We start from the raw sequence: 26,183 nt of genomic DNA on the forward strand, positions 1-26,183 counted from the left end.
GGTGAGCTGAATGGCTGCCCTCTGGGTGGAGTGGGCTGGGATTGCCAATGGGAGGGAGTGAAGGGAGGTGGTGGCATCTTGGTGAACCCTGAGACCCACAGTGAAGGGCCCCAGAGAACACTGAGGACACCCAGCCCAAGGACCAGTGGGAACTTGCCAGCCCTGCATCTCGGCCCAGTGGCTTGTGTGTGGAGGATGCAGGCCTCTGCATGCTCAGAAGTGGGGGGCATGGGAGACATGTGTGGTCTGTGGTCTGGCACCAAACAGGGATGCCGCCCGCATCCCCCAGGATGCATGAGGACGGTCGCTGTGAACGGTGGCGCGATGGTGCCGTTGTCAATGGAAGTGAGTCACTGGAGTGCGGAAAAACCAGTTCGGCACAGCCTGGACAGGCCAGGGACCGCACAGGCTGTGCAGAGCAGTGAGGCCGCACGTGGCCAGGAGGTGGTGCACACGTGCCTGAGGGACATCTGCTGAGCTACACGTGGCCAGAGTTCTGCTGCCTGCACAACAGCCCATGGGGGTGGGAGCTGCTGGTCAGGCTGCCGAGCCTGCAGGCCACAGCGCGCTGTCCTCCTAGGCCCCGCCTGGGGGGACGTCTTGGCACTGGAGCTACACTCCGTCACATGAAGCTTTGCTGATGTCGGTGGCACCTAGTTTCCTTCTGACCTAAGGGTCCACCCCATCGACGTGATCTGCCCTGCACCCTGTCCATGCCACATTCCCCCCGACCCCATCCACGGGACCTGCCTCTGACTCCATTTGCATGGTGCTTCTTCCCCCTCTCTGCCCCGAAACCCTGGTGGTGTAGTTAGTGGTTAAGAGCTATGGGTGCTAACCAAAACGCTGGCAGTTCAAATCCACCAGGCGCTCCTTGGGAATTCTGTGGGGCAGTTCTGTTATGTCCTATAGGTTCGCTATGAGTCGGAATCGACTCAATGGCAGCAGGTTTGGTTTGGGCTTCCCCCAACCCCCCCACCCCATTCACGCATCCTGCTCCCAACCCTGTCTGCATAGTGCTGAACCCCAACCCTGTCCACGTGACCTGCCCCCGACCCTGTGTGCACGGTGCTGCCCCAGCACAGCGCTCCTTCTGTGTGTCTGGCTCCTTTCTTCCTGCACGTGCCTTCTGTCTTTTGTACAGTGTGGTCACTTCACTTCATTTTCTTGTGAATTACAGGAGTCCCATGGTGTTGAACAAGGCCCCACAGGATATAAATTTGTGTAGACATTCCCTGTGGGCCCAGCCCATTTGACCCTCCTCCTGTGATGCCATTAAGGGTGCCCTGGGTGTTGTGTGCAGAGCTCTGTGGCAGGCGTGGGCTCAGCTGGGCCCAGTGCCTTCCTATTCTCGTTTTAGGGGGATGTCCCCACCCTGGGTGTCCCCATGGGTCCCCACCCTGCCCGAGGGAAGCAGACCCAGCTGCACATACTGACGCACACTGAGGGGTGTCTGTTCTTTATTTGCAGAGGTATTGTGGCCAGTATTTTGGTTTTCTTATGTTTTGGAGTCACCCAAGCTAAAGACGGGCCATTTTCCAGACCTCACCCAGGTAACCTGTCATCTTTCTCATTTGCCGCGCGGCCATCTGTCCTGGGAGGTCGCTGTGTCTGTGCTGCCGTGTGAGTGTCCGTGTCCCTCTTCCCGGCCCCCTCTCCCAGGGTGGCCAGGGCCCTGCAGTTACAGAGCAGCCGAGGGTCCTCCAGAACCTCCCCGTGAGCTCCCACCACCCCCTTCCCAGATCTGAGAGTGGGTGAGGGACCTCTAGAACTGCCCCCAAGGGCCCTCGCCACCCCCTTCCCAGACCTGAGAGCAGGTGAGGGGCCTCCCAAACCACCCCGCGGGCTGCCACATGGGCGGGGGTCTGTGGACTCAGGTCCCCCCAGGATGTCGTGCAGTCCCACTGCACCAGACTTTGCTATCTCTTCAGCCCACCACCCCGTCAGCAAAGCCATGGCAAGTTCTAACAAACACCTGGTGACAACGTGCCCCCCACACCCCAGGGCCGCAGAACTCAGAGCTGAAGAGCAGCGGGTGCTGCCTGGGCTCCCCCGCCAGATCTCATCCCCCTTGGGGTCTTGCCACTCCCCCATCGGGTCTCGTCCCCCCCGCCCCCCCCACCCTCCCCAGGTCCCACCCCCTCGCACCCCCAGGTCCACCCTCTCACTCCCCCGTACCCTCCATCATTCTTGCCTGACCCACACCCCCAGGACTGGCTCCTTCACTGTCTAGGCCTCCAGCCTGTCAGACTGGCTGCAGGAGGGTGGCTTGGTTTTCCTGAAGTTGACAATAGTTTTTAAAACGTGTTTCTTCTCTGCCTCCTAATGGGGATAAATATTGATTGTAGAAAATATAAGCAATATTTAAAAATTAAAATAAGAACCGTGCAGGAAGGACAACCCTGTTAAACCTCAGGGTGTGTGCCACACGGGTTTTAGTGGCCGCTGGTGCCCTTGACTGCGCTGTGCTTTGCTAACGGGTCCCCACTGCATGTTCAGAGTTGTGTGATTTCTGGTGACTTGTCAGGCTGTGCTGAGTTTCACCCGTGCCTCTGTGGGTGCTTTTGGTGACACGTTTAATGCAAGAGTCCCAGGGTCAGAGGGCATGAGCCTTCCGGGTCCTTGGTTACGTCCAGTATAGAAACGTCAGCCCTTGGGGGCTCCGTGGGCTCAGACTGGGTGGGCTGACTGGGCCTGGACGCCTAGGGGGTGTTACTGCTGGATGACACCTGTGGGGGGTGGTGTGCGGGGGGCGCCTGTGGGGGGTGGTGTGTTGGGGGTCATGTGGGTGGGCACCTGTGGGAGGTGGTGTGGGGGGCCATCTGTGTGCAGGCCCGAGTTCCGGCTCTGCCCCCCTTAGTTTACACTAGATGAATGCTGCACACATGGCCAGGCTTTGATTGGCTGACACGGTTAAGTGGGAGGCCTGGCCTGGACCCACGGGCCATCTTCCAGGTGTCTTCTTAGCTTGGCAGTTGGCAGGAAGTTCTCAAACTTCTCCAGTTGTATAGGTTTCGAGTGAATAAGTGGCAGGGTGAGAACCTGTCTTGTGCCATGTAGTGCTGTGGGAGGGAAAGTGAGAAGAGTTTTCTTGCTCCAAAAGTTGATCCCTGAGGGGCTCTGCCAACGTCCTGTGGCCCCCTCCTCCCAATTCTGAAAATGCCCTTATCCCCCTAGCAATGCAGCCTACTCCAAGCCAAGGAGGAGCCCAGCTGAGCTCGCTGGGGAGGTGCTTTATTTGGAAAACGAGTAAGACTGGGTATCTAGAACCAGGGTTGGGCCATTGAAGAAGGCACCCCCTTCATGATTTTGCACAGAAAGACGCTTTATTGCCTTCTGTGGCTCCCTCAGAAAACTGGAGTGCCTCTGAGCATTACCGGGGATCTGGCTACCCAGATGCCCTTTCCCCATCAGCCGTGGTTTTGTAGGACGAGTGAGTGTTAATACTGGAGTCAGGGCCAGCTTGCGGCGCCAGAGCTGCTCACGGGAGCTGAGGGGCGCACACTGGTAGTGGGATACAGGAGAAAGGACTGCTGGATATTGTGAATGGGTGGGCAGATTGGGGCCTTGCTGGAGGTCAGGTAGAGTGGCGAGGAGCCTGATACTTCCCCATAGCTCAGAGGTGGATGGTGTGAGGTCTTGAGCAGCCGCAAGGAGACAGCTAGGTATCGGCTGTGGTGGATCCAAGAGTGCCCAGGCTGGTGGGCCCGGCAGTGGGCCGGACCCCCTCAAAGGTACCCCATACTGGATGTGCAGCGAGCCCCCGGGATAAAGGCTGCAGTCTTGATTCACCTCTAGCTGCTATTGCGGCCGAGCTACTGAGAACCTTCCATACAGACTTGTTACACCCACAAGAGCATGAAGAACAAGTTTGTAGCTCAGCTTCAGTAAACTTCCCTAAGAACTTGCCACGTTTGTATTTCCGTCATTCTCCCAGGTAGGTTAGGCAGAAGCCCCAACGTAGCCCTAACGCTTCTGCGGGCCACGTACCTTTGCAGGGAGTCGCTGTCAAGGGAGCTATTCCCCAGCCACACTGGGCACTCTGAATGCCACCTGCAGCCCAGCCACATCCCTCTACGGCCCCCTGAAGCCGGGCCTGCAAGTCGTGGGTACAAGAGCCCATGGCATTGTCCCGAAAGGTCCTCCACTTTAGGATTTCCCTAGAGCAGGCTGACCTGGTCTCCCAGCCCAGGTCTCTGAAATCGTTGTGAGCCCTGCCTTTTCTCTGCAAGGTGAATTCTCTTTTAAAAGTAGGATAAGCAAAGGGAGACGAGATACTTTAGACCTTTCTTAAACAGTGTCTCTGACGTTCTTGGAAGGTGAAGGTTGTCGCTTGCGCTTTAAAACAGCCGTGGACTCCCCGTTCCTGTTACCCTCCATGAAAAGTTTAACTCTTCATTTGAGAGTATGAAAGGCAGCTGGTCGGGGAGAGGGGCTGTGGCTGATACAGGGAACTGGGAGGGGCACCAAGGTCTGACCCGAAGAGTTTCCTGGAACAGTTCATCCTGACCAGATGGGGTTTGTCCCAGGCGTTAGGGAATGGCTTAACAGTAGAAAAATCTGTCAGGGTAACACAACTCACTAACAGAGGAAGAATAATGAACCCTCAGATGCAGAACAATGGAAGTTCACACTTATTCATGATAAAACTAAGCATGTTGTTGTTAGGTGCCGTCGAGTGATTCTGACTCACAGCGACCCTGCGCACAACAGCACGGAACACTGCCCGGTCCTGCGCCGTCCTCACAATCGTTATTATGCCTGCGCCCATTGTTGCAGCCACTGTGTCGGTCCATCTCGTTGAGGGTCTTCCTCTTTTTCGTTGACCCTGTAATTTACTAAGATTGATGTCCTTTTCCCGGGACTGATCCTTCCTGACAACACGTCCAAAGTATGTAAGATGTAGTCTTGCCGTCCTTCTAAAGCATTCTGGTTGTACTTTGGTCCGTACAGACTTGTTCGTTGTTTTGGCAGTCCACAGTATGTTCAATATTCTTCTCCAGCACCACAATTCAAAGGCATCAATTCTTCCATCTTCCTTATTCATTGTCGAGTTTTCACAGGCATATGATGCGATTGAAAATACCATGGCTTAGATCAGGCACACCTTAGTCTTCAAGGTGACATCTTTGCTCTTCAACACTTTAAAGAGGTCTTTTGCAGCAGATTTGCCCAATGCAATGTGTCTTTTGATTTCTTGACTGCTGCTTCCATGGCTGTTGATTGTGGATCCAAGTAAAATGAAGTCCCTGACAAATTGAATCTTTTGTTGCTTATTGGCCCCGTTGTGAGGATTTTTGTTTTCTTTACGTTGAGGTGTAGTCCATACTGAAGTCTGTGGTCTTTGATCTTCATCGGTAAATGTTTCGAGTCCTCTTCACTTTCAGCCTGCAAGGTTGTGTCATCTGCATAACGCAGGTCGTTAATGAGTCTTCTCCAATCCTGATGCCCCGTTCTTCTTCATATAGTCCAGCTTCTTGGATTATTTGCTCAGCATACAGATTGAATAGGTATGGTGAAAGGATACAACCCTGACGCACACCATTCCTGACTTTAAACCAATCAGTATCCCCTTGTTTCATCTGAACAACTCCCTATTGATCTATGTAAAGGTTCCTCATGAGCATATTTAAGTGTTCTGGAATTCCCATTCTTCACAGTGTTATCCATAACATGTTATGATCCACACAGTCGAATGCCTTTGCACAGTCAATAAAACACAGGTAACCATCCTTCTGGTATTCTCTGCTTTCAGCCAGGATCCATCTGACATCAGCAATGATATCCCTGGTTCCACGTCCTCTTCTGAAACCGGCCTGAATTTCTGGCAGTTCCCTGTCGATATACTGCTGCAGCTGTTTTTGAATGATCTTCAGCAAAATTTTGCTTGCATGTGATATTAATGGTATTGTTCTATAGTTTCCACATTTGGTTGGATCACCTTTCTTGGGAATAGGCATAAATATGGATCTCTTCCAGTCAGCTGGCCAGGTAGCTGTCGTCCAGATCTCTTGGCATAGACGAGTGAGCACCTCCAGTGCTGCATCGGTTTGTTGAAACATTTCAGTTGATATTCTGTCAATTCCTGGAGCCTTATTTTTCGCCAGTGCCTTCAGAGGAGCTTGGACTTCTTCCTTCAGTATTGTCGGTTCCTGATCGTATGCCACCTCTTGAAATGGTTGAACATCGACCAGGTCTTTTTGATATAATGACTGTGAATTCCTTGCATCTTCTTTTGATGCTTCCTGCGTCGTTTAATATTTCCCCTGTAGAATCCTTCACTATTGCAACTCAAGGCTTGAGTTTTTTCTTCAGTTCTTCCAGCTTCAGAAATGCTGAGCGTGTTCTTTCCGTTTGGTTTTCTATCTCCAGGGGTTTGTACATGTCATCGTGATACTTTATCTTCTCGAGCTGCCCTTTGGAATCTTTTCTTGAGCTCTTTGACTTCATCATTTCTTCCTTTTGCTTTAGCACAGTGGAATTAAAGGAGATTTTCTTAATGTGGTAAGAAATATCTTGAAACCTACAAACATAACTACTGGGGAGGAGTTAGGAGTATTGCCTCTGAAGACAAGACAAAGGTGCTTGCTGTCAGTGCTATTGCCTCGTGTAGGCTTTCTGAGCCACTGCAGTAAGACAAGAAAAAGAGGTAAAAGATTTAAGGACTGGGGCAGAAAAAAATGAAGGAAAAACATTCGAGAGAGAGACTGTGCAGCCCACTGAGTTAGACCTTGCTCCATAAATGCTCTACTGGGGCGAGGAGGACTCCTTAGTGGTGTAATCGGTCAAGTAGCTGCTCAGCTGCTAACTGAAAGGTCGAAGGTTCATGTCCATCCAGAGGCACCTCAGAAGAAGGGCCTGGCAAACTTCCAAAAAACCAACATTGAGAGCCCTGTGGAGCCCAGTTCTACTCTGACAGACATGGGGTTGCCATGAGCTGAGGCGACTCCAGGCACTGGTTTTTTCACTGGGGCACGGGAGGGACCTGTGGGAGGCTGGGGAGCTCTGCCAGTGTGGGGTGGGCCACTGGGGACACAGACCTGGCCCTCTGACATGTCCTCCTTGTCTTTGTCTTTATAGCTTACTGGCGGTTCTGGCTCTGCGTGAGTGTGCTCTACGAGCTGCTTCTCATCTTCATCCTCTTCCAGGTAAGATGAGTGGTGGGAAGTTCCATGGCACATGCCCTAGGCACATGGACGGAGCTGCTTTCCTTGGTCAGATGAGCGGTGGGAAGTTCTATGGCACGTGCTCTAGGCACGTGGACGGAGCGGCTTTTCTTGGTCAGATGAGTGGTGGGAAGTTCTATGGCACGTGCTCTAGGCACATGGACGGAGCCGCTTTCCTTGGTCAGATGAGCGGTGGGAAGTTCTATGGCACGTGCTCTAGGCACGTGGACGGAGCGGCTTTTCTTGGTCAGATGAGCGGTGGGAAGTTCCATGGCACATGCCCTAGGCATATGGACGGAGCCGCTTTCCTTGGTCAGATGAGCGGTGGGAAGTTCTATGGCACGTGCCCTAGGCACATGGACAGAGCGGCTTTTCTTGGTCAGATGAGCGGTGGGAAGTTCCATGGCACATGCCCTAGGCACATGGACGGAGCCGCTTTCCTTGGTCAGATGAGCGGTGGGAAGTTCTATGGCGCGTGCTCTAGGCACGTGGACGGAGCGGCTTTTCTTGGTCAGATGAGTGGTGGGAAGTTCCATGGCACATGTCCTAGGCACATGGACGGAGTGGCTTTTCTTGGTCAGATGAGCGGTGGGAAGTTCCATGGCACGTGGACGGAGCGGCTTTTTCTTGGCCAGATGAGCGGTGGGAAGTTCCATGGCACATGCCCTAGGCACGTGGACGGAGCAGCTTTTCTTGGTCAGATGAGCGGTGGGAAGTTCCATGGCACATGCCCTAGGCATATGGACGGAGCCGCTTTCCTTGGTCAGATGAGCGGTGGGAAGTTCTATGGCACGTGCCCTAGGCACATGGACAGAGCGGCTTTTCTTGGTCAGATGAGCGGTGGGAAGTTCCATGGCACATGCCCTAGGCACATGGACGGAGCCGCTTTCCTTGGTCAGATGAGCGGTGGGAAGTTCTATGGCGCGTGCTCTAGGCACGTGGACGGAGCGGCTTTTCTTGGTCAGATGAGTGGTGGGAAGTTCCATGGCACATGTCCTAGGCACATGGACGGAGTGGCTTTTCTTGGTCAGATGAGCGGTGGGAAGTTCCATGGCACGTGGACGGAGCGGCTTTTTCTTGGCCAGATGAGCGGTGGGAAGTTCCATGGCACATGCCCTAGGCACGTGGACGGAGCAGCTTTTCTTGGTCAGATGAACGGTGGGAAGTTCCATGGCACGTGAACAGTGACGTCGCACACCCATCCCCACAGTAACTGTGGTTGGCAGCCAGCCTGGACCCCAGTGAAGATGGGCAGAGGTCCCAAGGGGAAGTCCCAGAAGTCCCAGTTGTGGGAAGATAAAGCTGCTCTGTTTGAGCAGAGCCCTGTCCCTAGTGTGCACGTGGAAGCTGGCCCCCCAGGTGGAGTGGGGCGTCTGGCCCCCCAGGAGGGGTGGGGCATGGCTGGACGGGGCTGGGTAAGAGGTCCAGCAGGGGCTGCTCGCCTTGGGGGGCAGTTTTCTTCTCAGCTGCACATGACCAAGTCTGAGAGGCACTTAAGGCTCTATGTGTTAATGTGGCCCCACGTGAGGCACTCCTGTTGTGCGTGGTTGACCAGTTGTGGCTTCACGTGCCTGTCTCCCCCCAACTCACCCACTGCCCAGAGCTAGGTGAGGAGGGTGCCATCTCCTCATGACCTTCGATCTTGGGTCTGTGGGTCACAGAGCCTGTTTCATTTGGCTCATTCATTGAGCCAGCAGCCACCCTGACGGGGCCAACACCCTGACGGGCTGCACCCTGACGGGGCCAACACCCTGACGGGCTGCACCCTGACGGGGCCAACACCCTGACGGGCTGCACCCTGACGGGGCCAACACCCTGACGGGCTGCACCCTGAAAGGGCCAACACCCTGACGGGCTGCACCCTGACGGGGCCAACACCCTGACGGGCTGCACCCAGACGGGGCCTACACCCTGACGGGCTGCACCCTGAAAGGGCCAACACCCTGACGGGCTGCACCCTGACGGGGCCAACACCCTGACGGGCTGCACCCTGACGGGGCCAACACCCTGACGGGCTGCACCCTGAAAGGGCCAACACCCTGACGGGCTGCACCCTGACGGGGCCAACACCCTGACGGGCTGCACCCAGACGGGGCCTACACCCTGACGGGCTGCACCCTGAAAGGGCCAACACCCTGACGGGCTGCACCCTGACGGGGCCAACACCCTGACGGGCTGCACCCTGACGGGGCCAACACCCTGACGGGCTGCACCCTGAAAGGGCCAACACCCTGACGGGCTGCACCCTGACGGGGCCAACACCCTGACGGGCTGCACCCTGACGGGGCCAACACCCTGACGGGCTGCACCCTGAAAGGGCCAACACCCTGACGGGCTGCACCCTGACGGGGCCTACACCCTGACGGGCTGCACCCTGACGGGGCCAACACCCTGACGGGCTGCACCCTGACGGGGCCTACACCCTGACGGGCTGCACCCTGACGGGGCCAACACCCTGACGGGCTGCACCCTGAAAGGGCCAACACCCTGACGGGCTGCACCCTGACGGGGCCAACACCCTGACGGGCTGCACCCTGGTGGGGCCAACACCCTGACAGGGTCTACACCCTGATGGGGCCAACACCCTGATGGGGTCTACACCCTGATGGGGTCTATGCCCTGATGTTCCCAACACCCTAATGGGGGCTACACCCTAATGGGGGTCATCCACTTACAGAGCCCTTCCCTACTCAGAATCTCAGGACTTGGTCAATGTGTGGCTTGTTTTTAATTATCATAGGTAAAATTGACTTTTTGGATAGGTGTGCAGTTCTATGTATTCAACACATGTGTAGATTCATGTAAACACACCATAGTCAGGACACAGAATGGCCCATCACCCCTTTATCGGTGCAGCCTCCCCTCAACCCAGGCAACCTCCAGCCTGTGGGTCTCTCTTCAAGGATGTCTTAGGACTGGAATCATACAGAATGTAACTTCTGAGCCTGGCTTCTTCCACTGGGCACCATGCCTTAAGGATGGGTCCACGTTGTATGTTACCAGTCCTCTGTTCCCTTTCTCTGCTTAGTAGCATTCCCTTGTACAGTGAACCACAGCTCACTCTTAACCCATTGGAGGACACCAGGTTGTTTCCAGAAGGGGTGATTCTGAGTAGAGCTGCCCTGAACGTTCTGTACAGATGTTTGCGTGAACACGAGCTTTTATTTCTCCAGGGTGCACACCCAGGAGTGGGGTGGCCGAATCATATGTCAGGTGTGTCCTTAACCTTCTAAGAAATTGCCAAGCTTTTTTCCATAGTGACTGGGACATTTTGTGTCCCACCACCAGCGAGTGAGGGTTTCAGTTCTGCACCCTTGTCAGCACTTGGAATTGTCAGTATTTTTTATTCTAGTCATTCTAATAGGTATGTTGTAAGAGTTTTAATTTGAATTTCCCTGATGGGGCAGTTCTACTCACATAGGGTTGCTACGAGTCAGAATCGACTCAAGAGCACACAGCAGCAGCAGTGGCTAGTGATGTTGAACAACTTTTTCCGTGTGTGTTTGTAATGCGTATACCCTCTTCTGTGAAGTATCTGTTTGTAATGCATATACCCTCTTCTGTGAAGTGTCTGTTCCGAGTCTTTTGCCCCTTTTCATGTTGGGTTGTTTGTTTTCTCAGTTGAGTTCTGAGAGTACTTTATGTTGCCTTGACACAAGGTTTTAGGTGACAAATCTGTGGCCGTCTTTGTACTCGCTTAGCAGCGTCTTTCATTTTTCTTTTATCACTTGTGCTTTTGCTGTGATATTTAAGAATTCTTTGTCTAACCCCAGGTTATTAACGTTTTCTTCTAAAGGCTACCGCTTTATATTTTATATTTAGACTATCACCCATGTGGAGTTTGTTTTTCTAAGTATTTTGTGTTAGAATAATGATAGATTCTCAAGAAGTTGCAAAAAATTGTACCGGGAGGTTCTTTGTACCTTTCAGCTGGGTTCCCCGAATGGTTACATCTTGCATGACTGTAGTCCAATGTCAAATCCAGGAAGCTAACATTGCTGCCATCCACAGATTTCAAATTTCACAGAGTTTTACGTTCACTCGTGTGTGTGTGTTTCTGTGCATTTCTATCACATGTGCAGATTGGTGTAATCACCACCACAGACAAGAACAAGAACTGTTCCACACCACAGGGCTCTCCATGTTATGAGTTTATTTTTGGGTAAATTGAGCTTTAGGTTCAAGGTTCGTGGCTGTGTTTATGTGGGTGTCTTTCTAGACACTGTTCTGTTCAGCTGATCCGTGTCTGTCTTTTTGACAGTATCACACTGTCTTAATTACCGCAGCTTTAAAGTCAGTAATAAAATCAGGTGATGTGAGTCCTCCAGTCGTACGCTTCCTTGTCAGAATTGTTCTAGCTATTCTAGTTTATTTGTATCAGTGAGATCGCATGGAAATTTAGTTTATACTTTGGGTTATGACCCAGTGCCACCTTATTTATTTTCTATTTCCAGCTTGGGCCATTGGGATTCTTTCACTTAGCTTCTGTGCCCCTCTGACACATCTCATCCTTTTATTTTTTGAGCACATCCTTACTTTCTGGCACCACACGAAGTTCCAGGCGCATCTTGTGCATTTCCTGCCCCAGTCCCTGACTCAGACATGTCCCTGAGGAGCCCTGGTTCCTTTACTGGAGAGCAGTGTAGAGACCACGATCCGGGCTCTGGGTGTGCTCATTGCTACTGGGGTGTCACTGCTTCTAGGTCCTTTCCACAGATAGCAAGGAAATGTACGTAAATCTTTGTTGTTGTTGTTAGGTGCCATCAAGTCTCTTCCAATGCATGCATGCCTTTCTACAACAGAATAAAACACTGTTGGGTCCTGCACCATGCTCACACCATTGCTATGCTTGAACCCGTCATTGTAGCCACTGTGTCAGTCCATCTTGTAGAGAATCTTCCTCTCCTTCACTGACCCTGTACTTTACTAAGTACGATGCCCTTCCTGAGGGACTGGTCCCTCCTGATAACATGTCCACAGTATGTGAGGCGAAATCTAACCATATTCACTTATAACGAGCATTCTGGCTGTGCTTCTTATGTATACACGTACTATCTATCTATAAATGTTTACATATGTAACCATCTGCGACTGTATTAAGCTACACACGAGTTCCTACTCATATTTCACACAGAGCACCACGACAGGGGTCATCCCAGCCTCCTCCTGTGACTATATTAAGCTAAACAGGAGTTCATACTGGCATTTCACACAAAGCACCACCACAGGGGTCATGCCAGCCTCCTCCTGTGACTGTATTAGGCTAAACGCGAGTTCATACTGGCATTTCACACAGACCACCACCACAGGGGTCGTCCCAGGCTCCTCCTGCGACTGTATTAGGCTAAACGCGAGTTCATACTGGCATTTCACACAGACCACCACCACAGGGGTCGTCCCAGCCTCCTCCTGCGACTGTATTAGGCTGAACGCAACTTCATACTGACATTTACCACAGAGCACCATCACAAGGGTCCTCGCAACCTCCTCATGCAACTGTATTAAGCTAAACAGGAGTTCATACTGGCATTTCACACAGAGCACCACCACAGGGGTCGTCCCAGCCTCCTCCTGCGACTGTATTAGGCTAAACAGGAGTTCATACTGGCATTTCACACAAAGCACCACCACAGGGGTCATCCCAGCCTCTTCCTGCGACTGTATTAGGCTAAACACAAGTTCATACAGGCATTTCACCCAGAACACCACCACAGTGGTCATCCCAGCCTCCTCCTGTGCCTTACTAAGCTGAATACGAGTTCATACAGGTCTTTTATAGAGAGCACCACCACAGGGGTCGTCCCAGCCTCCTCCTGCGACTGTATTACGCTAAACAGGAGTTCATACTGGCATTTCACACAGAGCACCACCACAGGGGTCGTCCCAGCCTCGTCCTGTGACTGTATTAGGCTAAACAGGAGTTCATACTGGCATTTCACACAGAGCACCACCACAGGGGTCGTCCCAGCCTCGTCCTGTGACTGTATTAGGCTAAACAGGAGTTCATACTGGCATTTCACACAGAGCACCACCACAGGGGTCGTCCCAGCCTCGTCCTGTGACTGTATTAGGCTAAACAGGAGTTCATACTGGCATTTCACACAGAGCACCACCACAGGGGTCGTCCCAGCCTCGTCCTGTGACTGTATTAGGCTAAACAGGAGTTCATACTGGCATTTCACACAGAGCACCACCACAGGGGTCGTCCCAGCCTCGTCCTGTGACTGTATTAGGCTAAACAGGAGTTCATACTGGCATTTCACACAGAGCACCACCACAGGGGTCATCCCAGCCTCCTCCTGTGACTGTATTAAGCTAAACAGAACTTCATACTGGCATTTCACACAGAGCACCACCACAGGGGTCATCCCAGCCTCCTCCTGCGACTGTATTAAGCTAAACAGAACTTCATACTGGCATTTCACACACAGCACCACCACAGGGGTCATCCCAGCCTCCTCCTGCGACTGTATTAAGCTAAACAGAACTTCATACTGGCATTTTACACAGAGCACCACCACAGGGGTCGTCCCAGCCTCCTCCTGCGACTGTATTAGGCTAAACATGAGTTCATACTGGCATTTTACACAAAGCACCGCCACAGGGGTCATCCCAGCCTCCTCCTGTGACTGTGTTAGGCTATACAGGAGTTCATACACGCATTTCACACAGAGCACCACCACAGGGGTCATTCCAGCCTCCTCGTGCGACTGTGTTAGGCTAAACAGGAGTTCATAGTGGCATTTCACACAGAGCACCACCACAGGGGTCGTCCCAGCCTCCTCCTGCAACTCTGTCAGGCTAAACAGGAGTTCATACTGGCATTTTACACAGAGCACCACCACAGGGGTCGTCCCAGCCTCCTCCTGCGACTGTATTAGGCTAAACATGAGTTCATACTGGCATTTTACACAAAGCACCGCCACAGGGGTCATCCCAGCCTCCTCCTGTGACTGTGTTAGGCTATACAGGAGTTCATACACGCATTTCACACAGAGCACCACCACAGGGGTCATTCCAGCCTCCTCGTGCGACTGTGTTAGGCTAAACAGGAGTTCATAGTGGCATTTCACACAGAGCACCACCACAGGGGTCGTCCCAGCCTCCTCCTGCAACTCTGTCAGGCTAAACAGGAGTTCATACTGGCATTTCACACAGAGCACCACCACAGGGGTCGTCCCAGCCTCGTCCTGCAACTCTGTCAGGCTAAACAGGAGTTCATAGTGGCATTTCACACAGAGCACCACCACAGGGGTCGTCCCAGCCTCCTCCTGCAACTCTGTCAGGCTAAACAGGAGTTCATAGTGGCATTTCACACAGAGCACCACCACAGGGGTCGTCCCAGCCTCCTCCTGCAACTCTGTCAGGCTAAACAGGAGTTCATACTGGCATTTCACACAGAGCACCACCACAGGGGTCGTCCCAGCCTCGTCCTGCAACTCTATCAGGCTAAACAGGAGTTCATACTGGCATTTTACACATAGCTCCACCACAGGGGTCGTCCCAGCCTCCTTCTGCAAGTGTATTAGGCTAAACACGAGTTCATACTGGCATTTTACACAAAGCACCACCATAGGGGTCGTCCCAGCCTCCTCGTGCGACTGTATTAGGCCAAACACGAGTTCATACAGGCATTACACAGAGCACCACTACAGGGGTCATCCCAGCCTCTTCCTGCGACTGTATTAGGCTAAATGCAAGTTCACACTGGCATTTCACACAGACCACCACCACAGGGGTCGCCCCAGCCTGCTCCTCGGAGTGTATTAGGCTAAAGGCGAGATCATACTGGCATTTCACACAGAGCACCGCCACAGGGGTCATTCCAGCCTCGTCCTGCGAGTGTATTAGGCTAAACAGGAGTTCATTCCGGCCTTTCACACAGAGCACCAGCACCGGGGTCGTCCCAGCCTCCTCCTGCGATTGTATTAAGCTAAACAGGAGTTCATACTGGCGTTTCACGCAGAGCACCACCACAGGGTTCATTCCAGCCTCCTCGTGCGACTCTATTACGCTAAAGAGGAGTTCATAGTGGCATTTTACACAGAGCACCGCCACAGGGGTCGTTCCAGCCTCGTCCTGCAACTGTATTAGGCTAAACAGGAGTTCATAGTGGCATTTCACCCGGAGCACCACCACAGGGGTCGTCCCCACCTCGTCCTGCGACTGTATTACACTAAATTCAGGTTCATACTGGCATTTCACACAAATCACCACCACAGGGGTCATCCCAGCCTCCTCCTGTGGACTGTATTAAGCTCAACAGGAGTTCATACTGTCAATTCACACAGAGCACAGCCACAGGGGTCATCCCAGCCTCTTCCTGTGACTGTATTAAGCTAAACAGAAGTTCATTGTGGCATTTCACACAGAGCTCCACCACAGGGGTCTTCCCTCCTCCTCCTGCAACTGTATTAATCTAAACAGGAGTTTATACTGGCATTTCACACAGAGCACCACACGGGGGTCTTCCCAGGCTCCTCCTGCACGTGTATTAGGCTAAACACGAGTTTGTACAGGCATTTCACACAGAGCACCACACAGGGGTCGTCCCAGCCTCCTCCTGTGACTGTATTAGGCTAAACAGGAGTTCATACAGGCCTTTCACACAGAGCACCACCACCGTGGTCGTCCCAGCCTCGTCCTGTGACTGTATTAGGCTAAACAGGAGTTCATACTGGCATTTCACACAGAGCACCACCACCGTGGTCGTCCCAGCCTCGTCCTGTGACTGTATTAGGCTAAACAGGAGTTCATACAGGCCTTTCACACAGAGCACCACCACCGTGGTCGTCCCAGCCTCGTCCTGTGACTGTATTAGGCTAAACAGGAGTTCATGCTGGCATTTCACACAGAGCACCACCACAGGGGTCGTCCCAGCCTCCTCCTGTGATTGTATTAGGCTTAATTGGAGTTCATACTGGGATTTGTCACAGAGCACCACCACAGGGGTCGTCCCAGCCTCCTCCTGTGACTGTATTAAGCTAAACAGGAGTTCATACAGGCATTTCACACAGAGCACCACCACAGGGGTCGTCCCAGCCTCCTCCTGTGAGTGTATTAGGCTAAACAGGAGTTCATACAGGCGTTTCACACAGAACACCACCACAGGGGTCGTCCCAGCCTCCTCCTGTGAGTGTATTAGGCTAAACAGGAGTTCATACTGGCCTTTCACACAGAGCACCACCACAGAGGTCATCCCAGCCTCCTCCTCCGACTGTATTAGGCTAAACAGGAGTTCATTCCGGCCTTTCACACAGAGCACCACCACAGGGGTCATCCCAGCCTCCTCCTGTGACTGTATTAAGCTAAACAGGAGTTCATACAGGCGTTTCACACAGAGCACCACCACAGGGGTTGTCCCAGCCTCCTCCTGTGACTGTATTAAGCTAAACAGGAGTTCATACTGGCAATTGACATAGAGCACCACCACAGGGGTCATCCCAGCCCCCTCGGTAAACTGCCACAGCAACAGTGAGCACCGGTCATCCACCATCCGTTTATTTAATTGCTCAGTCCCAGCACGCATGTATAGCAGTGGAAGAGTTATTAGCCCTTACCTGTGGCTGAACGACTTTATCAACTAGGGTACAGTCCTTACGTTCAATTCCTTTTGCCTTAATTGTCACAGATGCCACTAGTTTCTGAAATTTCTTAGATCAGCACCTTACTCCCCCACCCCTTCACTGAGAATGTGTCATATATTTGTATGACAATTTAAGTCTCTTGTCACGTTCTTCTTCCTTCTTGGGATCCCCCAACCTCCTAAATAATGTTTTTAAAATGTGTACATTAAGGTTCACTCTTTATGCTGAACGTTCTTTGGGTTTTGACAAATGCAGAATGTCACGTATCCATCACTTCAGTATCGTGCCGGATAGTTTCACTGCCCTAAAAGTTCCCTGTGCTCCACCTGTTCGTTCCTTCCCCTTCTCCCCCCAGCCCGTGGCAACCACTGATGTGTCCACTGACTCTGTAATTTTGCCTTTTCCACAATATCCTATAGTTGGAATCATACAGTATGTAGCTTTTTCAGACTGCCTTGTCTCACTTGGCAATATGCAGTTAAGGTTCTTCCATGACTCTGTGGCTGGATAGGTCATTTCTTTGTATTGCTGACTAATGCTCCATCGTACACATGTATCAGAGTTTATCCATTCACTTCTAAAGGACCTCTTGATGGCTCCCACTCTTCTGGAAAATATGCATAAACCTGCTGTGTACACTCACACACATACCACCAGTGACCGCGCTGACAGGGAACACAACAGAGAGTCCCTGACAGAGGAGGAAAAAAGCGTGGTGCAGAACTCAAATTCACGTAAAAAGACCTGACTGAGACTAGAGGAACCCCAGAGGACATGGCCCCCGGACTCTCTGTTAACCCAGAACTAAAACCATTCCTGAAGCCAACTCTTCAAAGAATAGACTGGCCTATAAGACATAAAATGATACTCCTGAAGAGTGTGCCTCTTAGTTCAAGTAGATACACGAGACTAAATGGGAAGTTGCTGTCCGGAGGTGAGATGAGAAAGCAGAAAGGGACAGGAGCTGGTTGAATGGACACGGGAAATCCAGGGTGGGAAGGAGGAGTGTGCTGTCACATTATAGGGAGAGCAACTAGGGTCACGTAAGGATGTGTGTATACATTTTCGTATGAGAAACTTAGTTGAGCTGTAAACTTTCACCTAAAGCACAATTAAAAAAATTTTTTTGCATGCACGTGTTTGTGAGACATATGTTTTCAAATCAGCTGGGTGAATACCTAGGAGCACAATTGCTGGATCAAATGGTAAGGCCAAGTTTAGCTTGTAAGAGACTACCAGACGTCTTCCACAGTGGCTGTGGCATTTTGCATCCCCACCAGCAGTGACTGAGAGCGCCCGTTGCGCCACGTCCTTGTCAGCGTTTGGTGTTGTCAGTGTTCTGGATTTTAGCCATTCTAACAGCCATTCTTAATGGCACCAATAATATAATAGGTAAGTAGTGTTAGTTCATTGTTGTTTTAATTTGCAGTTCCCTAATGACATATGATGTTGAGCATCTTGTGTTTATTTGCCATCGTCTGTCTTTGATGAAGTGTTTGTTCAGATCTCTTGTCCAGTTTGTATTTGGGTTTTGTTTTTTTTCTTGAGTTTTAGGAGCTCTTTGTGTATCTTGGAAACCCTGGTGGTATAGTGCTTAAGTGCTACAGGCGCTTCTTGGAAACTCTATGGGGCAGTTCTGCTATGCCCTATAGGGTCGCTATCAGTCGAAATCGACTCGATGGCACTGGGTTTGGTTTTGGTTTGATTTGTGTATCTTGGATACAAGCCCTTTATCAGATATGTGTTTACAAATATTTTCTCCCAGCCCATGGTTTGACTTTTCATTCTCTTAACAGTGTTATTCACAGAGCAGAAGTTTTTCGTTTTAATGAACTCCAACTTAACAAGGTTTCCTTCATGGTTCATGCTTTCGATATTGCATTTTAAAACTTATCACCAACCTGAGGTCACTAGATTTATCTCCTATGTTTTCCAGGTGTTCTGTAGTCTACATCTTACATAAGGTCAGTGATCCATTTTGAGTTAATTTCTGTGTAAGGTGTAAAGTTGGTGTCTAGGTTGTTTTTTTGCATGTGAACATCCAGTTGTTCACCACCATTGCTTGGAAAGGCTTCTCCTTTCTCCAGTGTTGTTCCTTTGTCAGAGGTCAGTTGACTACACAGGGGTGGGTCATACCTGGGGCGCTCTGTGCTCTTGCATTGATCCTTGTCGGTTCTTTCACCAATACCACCCTGTCTTAATTTATAGTAGCTTTTTTTTATTGTGGTAACTCTTGGTATTGGGCTAATAAGCCCTCCAACTTGTACTTCCTTAGTACTGTTTTGGCTCTTCTAGATATTCTGCCTTTTCCATATAAACTTTAGAACCATTTTGCCCGTAAAATAGCTTGCCAGGGTCCTGATTGGATTGTGTTAGTATGTGGATCAAGTTGAGAAGAATTGACATTTTAACAATATTGAGTTTTCCAGTACTTGAACATGGAGTATCTCTCCATTTACTTAGATCTTTCATTTATTCCATGAGAGTTTTGCTACTTTTCCATGTATAGATCATGTATATATTTTGTTAGATTTGTACCTGAGTATTTCATTTTTTGGCATGCTACTGTAAATGGTAATTGTTTTCAATCTCAAAGTTCGATTCAAGGATTTATCAGTGGGAATCTGCAACAGGCCTTAAAGGGAAACCTTGCTCTCTTACTAATGAACAAAGAGGGCTTGATTACACTTGCGATAAGACATGGCCATTTGTTGAGTTCCTAATTAGTCAACTAGGTAAGAAGAGGGAAGCGAACCCTAGGTCATGGTCAAGGTCAAGTAGCTCCACGGTTCCAACAAGTGAATCTTGAGTTCGTTCTCGAAGTACCAAGCTGTAGTGAAATGTGGAGGCAGCCTTGTGGATGGAAAAGTCCCACGGCTGGCTGGGTGCAAGTTCTGTCAGCAGCTGACAAGGCCCACGCAAAGCTCGTGGAGACTCCAGGGTGTGATCCATGTATTTGACTCAAAAAAACATTCAGTTGCTTGTATAGGAAAGCAGTTAACTTTTGTTCATTACATGATCTTGTATTCTGTGACCTTGCTATACTCACTTATTGGTTCAAGATTTTTTTGTTGATCCTGTGAGATATTCTGAGAAGACAATTACGTCATTTGGGAACAAAGACAATTTTATCTTTTCCTTCCCACTGTTATTATACCTTTCATTTCCTTTTCTTGTCTTGTTGAAGAAACTAGGCTTCCAGGACTATGTTGAATAGGAGTGGTGAGAGAGGACATCTTTGCCTTGTGCCTGATCTTGGGGGGAAGTGTCCAGTCTCTCACCATTAAGTATGATGCTAGCTCTGAGCTTTTGTAGGTGCTCTTTTCTTTTTTGCTATTGTGGTAAAAATACACACAACAAAACGTGCGCCATCTCAGCAGGTTCTGTGTGTATAACTCAGCGACATTGGTTACATTCTTCAAATTGTGCAACCATTCTCGCCATCCTTTTCCAATTTATTCCAACACCATTGACATACGCTCAGCGTCCGCTAAGCAGAAACTCCCTCTTTCTCCTTCCCTCCTGTCCCAGGTAACCACTCATGATCTTTCTGCATATTTGCCTGTGTCACGGAAGTGCAGCCATAACCCTATTTGCCCTTTTGCCAACTAATTTTGTGCAGCGTAATGTTTTCAGGGTTCATTTCATGTGGTAGCATGCGTCAGGACTTATAGCTGGGTAATATTCCATTGTGTGTGTATACCACATTTCGTTTATCCCTTCCTCTGTCGATGGACATTTCTGTTGTTTCCACGTTTTGTGAAAAGTGCTGCAGTGAACACTGGTGTACAGTTTTATGTTTGCATTCCTGCCTTCACTCCTGGTTATAGATCTAGGATTGGGATTGCTGGATCATATAGTAGTTCTGTGTCTAACTTTTTGAGGAACCACCAAACTGTTTTCCACAGTGGCTGTACCCTTTCACATTCCCACCATTGACGGATGAGGGTTCCGGTTTCTCCACAACCTCTCCATACCTGTTGTTTTCCTTTTTTTTTTAATCATTGCCATTCTGATAGGGATGAGGTGGTATTTCATCGTAGCTTTGATTTGCATCTCTGAGTCAGAATCGACTAAAAGGCAATGGGTTTGGTTTCTTTTGGTTTAATGGCTAATGACATTGAGTGTTCTCATGTGCTTGTTAGCCATTTGAATATTCTTTTTGATGAAATGTCTGTTAAAGTCCTTTGTCCATTTTTGATTGAGCTGTTTGTCTTTTTGTTGTAGGTTGTTTAAGGAGCGTTGGTGGCACAGTAGTTAAGCACTTGGCTGCTAACCAGAAGGTCACTGGTTCAAAGCCACCTGCAGCTCAGTGGGAGAAAGATATGGCAGTCTGCTTACATAAAGATTACAGCCTTGGAAAACTTTGGGGCAGTTCTCCTCTGCCCTGTAGGGTCTCTATGAGTTGGAATCTACTCTACCTCAGTGGGTTTGAATTTGATTTGGTGGCTTGTTTGTCTTTTTGTTGTTAAGTTGTTTTTATATATTTTGAATAGATCCTTGTTAGATACATGGTTCCCAAAAATTTTCTCCCAATCGGTAAATTGTCTTTTTACTTTTTTGATAAAGTCCTTTGATGAATGAAAGTATTTAATTTTTATGGGGCCCCGTAGATCAGTTTTGTCTTTTGCTGTTTTTGCTTTTGTTGTCATATCTGATAATCCATTGTTAAAAACTAGGCCCTGCAGCCACGCCCATATGTTTTCTTCTAAGGATTTTATGGTTTTAGTTTTCATACTTAGGTTCCTGTTTCACTTTGAGGAGCCCTTGCAGTGCCGTGGTTCAAAGCACCCTGCTGCCAACTGAAAGGTGGTGCTTCGAACCCACTAGCTGTTCCATGGAAGAAAGATGTGGCTGCCTGCTTCCATGAAGAGGTGCAGCCTTGGAAACCCAGAGGGACAGTTCTGCTTTGTCCTATGAGGTCGCCGTAAGGCAGACTTGACGGCAGCGGGCTTTGGTTTGGATCCGTTTTGAATTGGTTGTTAAGTATGGTGTGCAGCGTGCATCTTCCTGCATGTGAATAGATGGTCTTTTATTAAAGAAGTTCCCTCCAATCCAAGTTGGCTGAGAGGTTTTATCGTGAATGGGTATTGGAATTTGTCACATGCTTTTTCTGCATCAAATGACAGGACCATGTGATTTTTTCTTCTTTAGCCTGTTGATGTAGTGGGTTACATCGTTTGATTTTTGAATGTTGAACCGGACTTTGCTTACCTGAAATAAATCCCATTTGGTTGGGAAATTCGATTGTTAGTATTTTGTTAAAGAGTTTTGCATCTGTGTCCCTGAGAGATCCCGGTCTGTAGTTTTCTTTCTCGTAATGTCCTTGTCTGGCTTTGGGGTTAGGGTGGTGCTGGCCTCACTGAATGGGGTTAAGACGTGCTCCCTGTGCTGGTTTTTTCTGGAAGAGCTCGTGGAGTGATTTTTTTTTTTTTCCCAGTTTCATTGATTTCAGCTCTTTATTTTTCCTTTCTTCTGCCTGCTTTATTTTGCTCTTTTCTTTCTAGTTTCTTAAGCAGTACGCTTACATGATGGATTTGAGATTTTCCTCTTTTCTAATGTATGCGTTTATTGCTATAAATTTCCCTCTAAGCACCGTTTTAGCAGTGGCCCTCAGATTTTGCTGTGTTATGTTTTATTTTTTGTTCCATTCAAAATACTCTCAAGTTTCCTTTGAAAATACCTCATAGATCCATGGATTATTTAGAAGTGTACTGTGTAATTTCTAAGTGTTTGGAGATTTACCTGTCACGTCTCTTTATTAATTTTTGTTTAATTCCACTGTGGTCTAATTCTATTAGGTTTTATTCTTTTAGGATTTCAGTTCACTTGAGTGTGTTCAGGCTTGTTTTTATGACCAGATTGGGGTCTGTTTTGGTGAATACACACTCACATTTTTGTACTTGAAATGTGAAGCACAGATGACTCCAGGGATCTGAGTCTGCCTTCTCCCCCAGGGGCTCAGAGCACCCAAGGCCACGTGCAGGAGCCGATGTGGTGACGTCTGGGGCAGGGAGGGTGGAGTGGGGCTGCTGTCTGGTCCAGGACTTAGGACCCCCAGACACAGACACGGGGCTCACCATCCCCAGTGTCCCAGCCAGGCCCACTGACAGGCTGTGCTGGCTTCCAGACTGTCCACGATGGCCGGCAGTTTCTGAAGTACATCGACCCCAGGCTAGGGGTCCCACTGCCAGAGAGGGACTATGGGGGAAACTGCCTCATCTATGATCCGGACAACAAGACCGACCCCTTCCACAACGTCTGGGTGAGAAGCCAGGAGCCCTTGTCCTGGGGAAGGTGGAGTGCCCCCATGTGTCGTCCCTCTGGGGATCTGCCACTCCACATGGGGACAGTGTTCTTAGCAAGCTCCCAAATGCTTCCTGCCAATGGCGGGTGTTTCTGGAATGTCCTGGACAGGATGGGGTGAGGGGGGCTTGTGGCAGCACCATCCTCCCTCCTGCTTGCCCCAGGGCCCCCGCTGGCTGCAGCTTCCACATCGTAGGGCGTCCTGGGCGCTGACCCTTCCTACAGACTCAGGGTAACGGAGGATGAGGGCCATGGTGGGGTGTGGAGTGGAGCGGGGGGCGCAGAGACACACAGGATGCACTGTTGCCCCCAGGACAAGCTGGACGGCTTTGTTCCTGCGCATTTCCTTGGCTGGTACCTGAAGGTACGGTGACCACCGTGTTGGATCAGCACACCCTCGTGCTCACTGGCGCCTACGCTCTCGGGCATGGAGACAGCGGCCTGTGACCTCAGGGGGTGGGCCCCAGGCCCGGGGAGGGGCGCCCAGCGAGATCTGAGGGTGGGGGGACCCCCTGGGAGGGAGCGCCACCCTCAGACAACACTGCTGCCCGGCCCGCGGTGTCCCGGGCTGTGGTGTGCGCGGGGTCCCTGAGGCCTGGGCGGGGTCCCGGGCTGTGGTGTGCACGGGGGAGGGGGGGTGTCCCTGAGGCCTGGGCGGGGTCCCTGGTGACCGTGTGGGTCCCGCAGACGCTGATGATCCGGGACTGGTGGATGTGCATGATCATCAGCGTGATGTTCGAGTTCCTAGAGTACAGCCTGGAGCACCAGCTGCCCAACTTCAGCGAGTGCTGGTGGGACCACGTAGGTGCCTCGCGTCCTGGGGTCGGGCCCAGTCCTTAGTCCCCTGGGGTACAGCCTGGAGCACCAGCTGCCCAACTTCAGCAAGTGCTGGTGGGACCACGTAGGTGCCCCACACCCCACAGGGTCCGTCCCAGTTGTTAGTCACTTGAGCGGTAGGCGGCTGGCCGGGACATGGGGGGTGGAGGGTAATGTGGGAAGGTGTGTGCTCCGTGTGGCCCCCAGGCGGGTGGGCAGAGCCCAGTCAGGCAGGGGCTCTGGGGGTTCGCCAACGCCTTGGCCCTCACCTGCCCCCCAGTGGATCATGGACGTGCTTGTGTGCAACGGGCTGGGCATCTACTGCGGTATGAAGACGCTCGAGTGGCTGTCCCTGAAGACATACAAGTGGCAGGGTCTCTGGAACATTCCCACCTACAAGTATGTCTCAAGAGCTGCCCCACTCTCAGGGCTAGGGGTGGGGGCTACAGGTGAGCCCAAGGTCCAGGCCCTGCTCCCACCAAGAACCAGACCTTCCTCTCAAGTCCTTGTGTTCATTGCCTGGCAACGCCCGCAGCGGGACCCTGACCTCCAGGCCCTGGTCTGGGGCCACCCTGCCAAAAACCCCGTGGTGGCAGGGATGTCTGGGGCCATGTTCTGTGCCATCAGGCCGAACCTGAACCTGTTCCCCACACCCATCCTCCTTGAGAGTCCCTGGGATCATCTCCCTTGCTGCTCGTGTCTCCTAGGGCTTTACAAGAGCTCTGCCATCTTAAGTGGGAATGAAACAACAAGCAGAGCCAAGAAGGGCCTTGGGCTGAGGCCAGACTGGTGCTGGAGCCCGTGGGTGGACAGCACTGGGCTTGGGATCTCCCAGCATCGATGGGTGACAGGGCTCTTCCTGACGCTGAGGGGGTGGAAGGAGAGGACTGGCATCAGGGGTCGGGAGGGAGGGCTCAGACCAGCAGGTGTGGGAGGAGGACTTGGGACAGCCAGCCCGCCCGTGCATTTCTGCCCTCGGGGGCTTCACAGGGGTCCCAGGCAGTGCTCCCTCCCAAAGGGAAGGGCTCATGGTGCCATGCGATCTCCAGGGGCAAGATGAAGAGAATAGCCTTCCAGTTCACGCCCTACAGCTGGGTCCGCTTCGAGTGGAAGCCCGCCTCCAACCTGCGCCGCTGGCTGGCCGTGTGCGGCATCATCCTGGTGGTGAGGCCCCACCTGTGCTGGGCCAGACCCGGCCTTCGCCCTGACCCAGCCCGGCCCGAGCCCCAGCTGTCCCCTAGGCCTCCAGGCCCACCTCAAGCGCCGCCCCTCCCTGGGTGCCGCCCCCAGGCCCACCTCAAGCGCCGCCCCCTCCCTGGGTGCCGCCTCCAGGCCCACCTCCAGCTCCGCCCCTCCCTGGGTGCCGCGCCCAGGCCCACCTCAAGCGCCGCCCCCTCCCTGGGTGCCGCCCCCAGGCCCACCTCCAGCTCCGCCCCTCCCTGGGTGCCGCCTCCAGGCCCACCTCCAGCTCCGCCCCTCCCTGGGTGCCGCCTCCAGGCCCACCTCCAGCTCCGCCCCTCCCTGGGTGCCGCCTCCAGGCCCACCTCCAGCTCCGCCCCTCCCTGGGTGCCGCCTCCAGGCCCACCTCCAGCTCCGCCCCTCCCTGGGTGCCGCCTCCAGGCCCACCTCCAGCTCCGCCCCTCCCTGGGTGCCGCCTCCAGGCCCACCTCAAGCGCCGCCCCCTCCCTGGGTGCCGCCCCCAGGCCCACCTCAAGCGCCGCCCCCTCCCTGGGTGCCGCCCCCAGGCCCACCTCCAGCGCCGCCCCTCCCTGGGTGCCGCCTCCAGGCCCACCTCCAGCTCCGCCCCTCCCTGGGTGCCGCCTCCAGGCCCACCTCCAGCTCCGCCCCTCCCTGGGTGCCGCCTCCAGGCCCACCTCCAGCTCCGCCCCTCCCTGGGTGCCGCCTCCAGGCCCACCTCCAGCTCCGCCCCTCCCTGGGTGCTGCCTCCAGGCCCACCTCCAGCTCCGCCCCTCCCTGGGTGCCGCCTCCAGGCCCACCTCCAGCTCCGCCCCTCCCTGGGTGCCGCCTCCAGGCCCACCTCCAGCTCCGCCCCTTAGCCCCGCCCCCGGGCCTCCAGCCCCGCCCCCTTCCCGAGCCTGCCCGTCCTGGGCCCTGGTCATCGGGTGACCGGGGCTCACCGTCCTCTGCCCCCCAGTTCCTGCTGGCGGAACTGAACACGTTCTACCTGAAGTTTGTGCTGTGGATGCCCCCAGAGCACTACCTGGTCCTCCTCCGGCTGGTCTTCTTCGTGAACGTGGGCGGCGTGGCCATGCGTGAGATCTACGACTTCATGGACGACCCGTGAGTG

At 52.2% G+C, this 26,183-nt stretch overlaps 1 protein-coding gene across 4 annotated transcripts in view; it reads left to right on the plus strand.

Moving 5' to 3' along the window:
• The window catches only part of PTDSS2 (phosphatidylserine synthase 2), a 44,379-nt gene that overhangs the window by 16,769 nt on the left and 1,427 nt on the right, over window positions 1-26,183 (plus strand). For 2 of the 4 annotated variants that reach the window (XM_064287483.1, XM_023542210.2), the window contains exons 3-10: window positions 1,471-1,553; window positions 7,081-7,148; window positions 22,884-23,018; window positions 23,373-23,423; window positions 23,747-23,860; window positions 24,156-24,274; window positions 24,925-25,039; window positions 26,031-26,176. In XM_064287483.1, the coding sequence (XP_064143553.1) occupies window positions 1,471-1,553; window positions 7,081-7,148; window positions 22,884-23,018; window positions 23,373-23,423; window positions 23,747-23,860; window positions 24,156-24,274; window positions 24,925-25,039; window positions 26,031-26,176 (831 nt within the window). Of the gene's footprint in view, window positions 1-1,470; window positions 1,554-7,080; window positions 7,149-21,511; window positions 21,563-22,883; window positions 23,019-23,372; window positions 23,424-23,746; window positions 23,861-24,155; window positions 24,275-24,924; window positions 25,040-26,030; window positions 26,177-26,183 lie in introns of those variants that run through there. The other 2 variants (XM_023542211.2, XM_064287484.1) reach the window with 2 other exon arrangements.

This window comes from Loxodonta africana, chromosome 7 (assembly GCF_030014295.1).
Source record: "Loxodonta africana isolate mLoxAfr1 chromosome 7, mLoxAfr1.hap2, whole genome shotgun sequence".
Classification (NCBI taxonomy): domain Eukaryota; kingdom Metazoa; phylum Chordata; class Mammalia; order Proboscidea; family Elephantidae; genus Loxodonta; species Loxodonta africana.